Here is a 6,000-nt window from a genome sequence, read left to right on the forward strand (position 1 = left end):
AGAACATGTTTTCCATTGGAAAATTTGCCATTTTGATAAAACTGAAACTTTTTAGAAGAGCATGTCAATTTCAATGAATTTCACATTGGGGAAAAAATTGGGGAAAAAACATTTCAATAATTTCAAAATATTTTATTTTGACACTTGAGGCATAGAACCTTTTTGGTTTTCATTTACTCTATTTCACAATTTAGTTTAGCTAAATGGAATGAAACATTTTAATTTCTCAAATCAAAATATTTTGAGAGACCCAAAATGAAAGATATTTGGAAATGTTATTTCCCAAGAAATTTCCAAATATGGGTGTGTGTGTTCCAATTTGGAATGAAAGAAAACTAGAAATATCTGAAATTTTTTGTGGAAAGGAAATTCCAGCTCTCGATCAGCTCTATAAATTATTCATAAAATGCCTTTTCAGCAGGGAACAGGCTTCTGTTGTGAGGAAAACATTGTGAAATGTTTGACTGAGACCAAGTAAATAGACTTCTTAAAAGTTTCAGGGATAGCATAAAATCTGTGTCATGAAGTTTGCTGTATGTGCTCATAAAATGATGATGGCCACTCCAGAAATATTTATAATAATAATAATCAATTTTTGTTTTGCTAATAAACAGATCAAACATAAAGGCAGAGTTAAAATAGTACATTTTTTGTGTTACCTATGTGGTGTGTTGGTGATCAGGTTTTATTTTAACCTGAATAATCTTTTTCTTGGAGAGTTAAAAAAAATCATTCACTTGTTAATCCCTGCTGACTTTTGTGTTTATAATGGATCACCTTTTTTGTTATGTATAGTATGGGTATGGAAAAAATGAAATTTTATTTGGGATAAATTTGTTCCTGGGGATGGATTTTGTTACAGTTGAGGAGACTTACAAAGTACAATTGGAAATAACCTTTGAACAAATTTGTAGATATTCATGAACAGCTAAGAAAATCTCTTATTTTTATATATGAGAACTGCTAGTTTGGCATAGCTCCAGATACCTATTCAGGGGTTTTTCCCTTTGTGTGAAATGATTGGATTAAATATGTATACTTTTCACTTTAAAGTATACAGTTTCTGCAGCCACATTGTAGAATGTTCTATTTTTTAGGGATTTGGTCCAAAGAACATTAACAAGTAAATTAAGATTTAAAGCTAGTGTATCCAAGAGTTAATTTTGTATGAAGTCAGCTCTTAAACATTTCCTTTATCAGGTGAAATGTTGCCCCTTTCTCTGTCTGGCACTGTAAAGTTTTCCTCTTCAGTGGATCTGCTGAGCTTCATGGAAAAATAGATTGTTTTGTCTTTACATCTCTCCCATTTCTCTGTTAAAATTAATGAGCTATCATATATTTTTATAAAGAATTTTATTTTCATGTCCACCATGTTTCCCCAAGGTTTGTCTCATCAATTTAGCTCTTTAGGGCTAAGTACAGATAGTCAGAAAGCCTGTGGCTGAATTGATTCTATCATCACAGGTTAGTCTAAGCTGGGTAGACTGAACCGAGAAGCAAGTGAACAGACATTCGCTTTTGATTTCAGAAATGCAGCCACATGCCTGCAGTGGTCCAGGCCAGAAGCCAGGGGCCACTAGAGCACGCCTCCATGCTCAGCTGGAGCAGACAGTTTGGGCCAAGGCTGTCCACCCTGTGAGGTGGGGTTTGAGGGGGAGCTGCAAAGCATCCTGGGATGCTGGGGGACTGTGAATTAACTTGAATCTGGAGGGGAACTGGGACAGAAATTCAATAAACCAATTTAACCTAAATAAGTTAAGTCTGAGACTACACCCATCCAAGTTTGTCTTAAACTGGTTTCAGCCATTTTGAAAGTGGCTTATGTGCACTGAACTTGTATTATGTTACAAATTTGAATGGGTTTCTGATCACTTTTACTGGTGTATGTGTAATTTCTGTCCCTAGCCTAAAAGTTATAGTGGGTAGGGTGTTTTAACATATCTGTGCCCACTGAGAACCTGCTGATTCTGTCTCACTAGGCCACATCCATCCAAACTTAATGGTGGTAGCAGGGATTAGAATAAGACAGTCTTAGTTAAAAAGTGTAGAATTAGAATCCAGGGGTGCGACACTTTTGAGTGCCTAAGTTTTGCAATATGCAAAAGAAGCCTCCGTCTCAGGAAAGACAAAACGTATACTTTCTGCAAATTGGGGCCCTTGTGCTCAGTTCCCAAAAGGATTGCAGTGGTCAGTCCCCCCAAAATTGGTTACTGATTCCATCCAGCAGGGGATCATGGTATACTTATGGAAACAAAGGGCATGTCCCAATGAGCACACATGTGCAGGGGCACATGTTTCCCATGGGACAAATAGCAGCAGCACATATTTGTGATGCTGCTGTTTGTCCCTGGGCATATCAGAGTCCCTTGTACGGCACTCTGATGTATGGCAAAGTGACCTGGGTGGGATTGGGGAGGCTGAGGCCAGCACCTGTGCTGGCTTCAGCAGCCTCCCCTGGAGTCCTGGGAGCCTTTCAGGGCAGCAGCAGCACTGAGCCAGCTGCTCAGAGCCTGGCCAGAAGAATGTGGCTCTCACCAGCCAGGCTCTCTTTCTGATGGCGGATGCTGCTGCTGTGTGCACCACACATTTTTTTTTAGTGGCAGTTTTTTTGATGCCAAGATCTCCCAGTGACAACAAACCCACCATACAACTAATTAGCAGCATGGTGAATGGGTGCACATGTGCCACATGTGGTTTGTATTGCCTCAAATTACTTTGAGGTGCTTCAAACAGCAAGTGCATGCTCATTCCGACGTACCCAAAATAGCTCCTTACAATCTACCTATGCTAATTTTGATTTTTTTTCTGCTTGTCCAACCTCTCCCTTTTTTGTTACATAATTTCCAACTTTTGTAAAAGCTAATCATACAGAGGCGACCTGAGCAGGGTGTAGGGCCAGGGGCAAATCAGCCTGTGGGGCCCTGCGCCTGGACGTGAGGAAGCCAGCGGTGGATTTGGCATTGGAGTGGGGGGGCTGGGGTGGCGAGTGGCCAGATGTGAAGCTGGTGGTAGTGTGGAGTCACCATGCTGCTCTGTCTGGGTCCGCGGGACCCTCCAAAACGTGGATCCCAGGGTGGATGCTCCGATTCACACCCCTTCACCCCTCCCCCCGGGATGGCTCTATGTATAATGTTTTCCAAATACTAGTATCACTTGAGCTGAATAGTACCGATGTAAAGTAATTGTCTCTTATATACTGAAGGGAAAGAGCTGGCTGACCCCTAGGGTTTTTTCAGTTAGAGGTTTGAAATCTAAAAGCAAGAGAAGAGCTAGCTTTGTGTCTGTTGAATCATGCAGTGGAAAACAGACATCCGTGCAGCACTCCTGGCTTTGTGAAACCATACAGACATGGACCATTGGATAAATAAGTCTCTAAGAGGAGGTTTTCATCTAGTACCCTCCAGCTTTACCTCAACTGTATTTATCACAAAGTAATTTCTCTTCAAAACTCTATGTGGTTTTAAATGTTCAGTCAACAGGATGTAACTAAATCACACTTGTCTATTTTCTCCTGTTCTCCAGGCAGGTTCTTCAGTGATGTCTGGCCCAGGAGAGAGCACCAGTCCTGAAAGCAGCACACTCAAATATTCAGGTCAAGAAGGGCTGTATACAGGAGTCAGCCTGACCTCCACAGCTGAAGTTACAGCATCTGTGAGACAGGAGTGGTGCACAGGATTCAGTGCAAGTTGAGCTGGATACCTGCACAGGGCTGCAGCCACTAGATGTCCACATTTTTGTTTCATTTTGTATTATGGAGCAGTCAGAGCAGCAGTGAGAGTGCTGGCAAGAACTTTCCTCTGACATTGTCTTTGTGCCTTGATGGTAGAGGTGTTTCCCCAAGAAGGTTCTGCCTACATATCCAGCTCCTCATCTATGCAAGAAAAAATGAGAGAAAGTGAATCTCTACCAAGGGAAAACTAATGCAGCCAAAAAGAGAACCTAGAGCTATTGATAGGCTCCAGAAATACATCTACAGAATATGCAGCCATGCTGCCTTTTAGATTGCATATTTGTTTCACCATCTCCCTAGGATTTGATTGGGAGGGAGATAGCAGAGGCTTTGATTATAAGGGATAGTGAGAAAAAATTTCAAAAGCAGTAACGAGTGTATTGCTTGACCCAGTGCACACACACCTTGAACAAAGCATGTGATGCCCTCTCCCAGGTCAGTTCTCTTGTTAGTGCTGTCTGTAACCAGTATGTATGCCTGCATTGCTCTGTCATTTTCCTATAGCGGAGTTCAAATATACCCATGGAGGAAATCACAGTGTTTGGTACAAGTCTCTCCAGGTTGAGTCAGCTAATGAGATCTTTTGTTTAAAATATTTACTCACTTTACAAGACTGCATTATAACTTTTAACGTACACTGTGACTGAGGTTTATGCAAGTTCATGTTTTGTGACTGAACTGTACTTAGTCAGAATTTGTAAACAGGGTAGCAATCAGATGTTTTTCTTCCATATACAATAATTTTTTTTAAAAAAAAAAAGAAGTGCAATTTGCGTTGCAGCAATCAGTGTTAAATCATTTGCATAAGATTTAACAACAGTTTTTATATGAATGAATGAATGTAAACATTTTAACTTAATGGTACGTAAATAATTTAAAAGAAAAGAGTAAACTAGGCATCCTTATACTTTTTTATTGCAACATAAACATCCACTTTCTGTATTTGTAACTAGTAAAACCAAAGTTTCAAGAACAAGCCTTCTCTCAGGAAAATTGCCCTCTCCATTTGCTCATGAGTTTTATACAATGCAAATGCGTATTGTTTTGCCATTAAATAAGTATGTGCTGGAAAGAAACAAATAGCAATGAAACTTTACTACCTAACTGATACATATGTAAATACTCCATAAGATATTTAGGCATCTTTAAGAGTTAGGATGCAATCTGTATAGTGTGACTGACCCATAGTTAGGTTGGTTTACATTTTTTTTTAAATGGGATGCCATTTGGAAAGTTATTCTTTCATCAGAGCTTTACAAATAAAAGGATATTGGTTTTTTTTCTGTACAATGTGATTTCTTCTTTGTTTCAGTCTGGTATCTTACAAAATGGTTATATAAAATGTATCTGAAGCAGTGAGAATGTCTAAAGAATACAACGAAGTCCTCAAACATAGCTATTTACTCCATCCATGTAATCATTCAGTGTATTTTATCTATATAACTCATAGCATTTTTATGATTCCCATCATTGTGTTATCTGGTAGTGTAAAAAACTACAGCCCACTCCTTTAGAGGCAAAGCGCCCATTGCCTACAGCGAAGTCTTCAGGGTTGACCCCGTGCCTCTCTTTAAGTTATCATTTTTCTGTGGCCTTAGGTCTTATTTAATGAAAAAAACCCAGAATCTTGCAGCAAATGATTCAACCTCTGTCCCTGGCCCAAATGAAAATTATTTTGATATTAACCAGAGTTTCAGATGCAGTATTGGGTCTGTAATTGATACAAATTTGTTAATCAATAAAAGACCAAATATTACGTAGAATTTCCCATTGTGATAGCATTTCTATGGGACTTAGAAACTGGAATTTCTGAATTCCAGTCATAGCTCTGCCATCAACCTGTGGGGTAGCCTGGGTGAAGTCTCTCAGCCTCACTTATCCAGAGTGTTATTAGGTATGAGTTGGGATAGCTCCACTGCCTTCACTGAAACCACATACTGTTTTGCATCAGTTGAGAATCCATCTCTTGGTTTTTCAGTGTCTGTATCTATACAACAGGAATAATGTTTGCTTCCCTACCTCACAGGGGTGTTGTGAGGATTAATGAATATGGTAATTAATATTGGTGCAGTGATTTGAAAATGCAATGCCTTATACAAAGGCTATATAAATAGAAAAGTCTGAATGATAGGATTTAAGGCTGAGAAAACAAAGGAAATTACATATAACAAAGAGAATTTTAAAATTAATTCATTTTCTTTTAAAATATTCCTTAGCAGAAACGGACATTTTGTGGTAAATCAGTCAAGATGCTTGGAGAGAAACATTAA

The 6,000-nt window shown here is 39.1% G+C and overlaps 1 protein-coding gene across 2 annotated transcripts in view; it reads left to right on the forward strand.

Moving 5' to 3' along the window:
- The window catches only part of GATA6 (GATA binding protein 6), a 35,127-nt gene extending 29,634 nt beyond the window's left edge, over positions 1-5,493 (forward strand). For both annotated transcript variants that reach the window (XM_090039799.1, XM_090039798.1), the window contains exon 8: positions 3,523-5,493. In XM_090039799.1, coding sequence (XP_089895925.1) covers positions 3,523-3,690 — 168 coding nt within the window. In that variant the 3' untranslated portion in view covers positions 3,691-5,493. The remainder of the gene's footprint in view (positions 1-3,522) is intronic.
- The last annotated feature ends 507 nt before the right edge of the window (positions 5,494-6,000 follow it).

This window comes from Crocodylus siamensis, chromosome 3 (assembly GCF_052110815.1).
Source record: "Crocodylus siamensis isolate JL-2025a chromosome 3, ASM5211081v1, whole genome shotgun sequence".
Taxonomy (NCBI): Eukaryota; Metazoa; Chordata; order Crocodylia; family Crocodylidae; genus Crocodylus; species Crocodylus siamensis.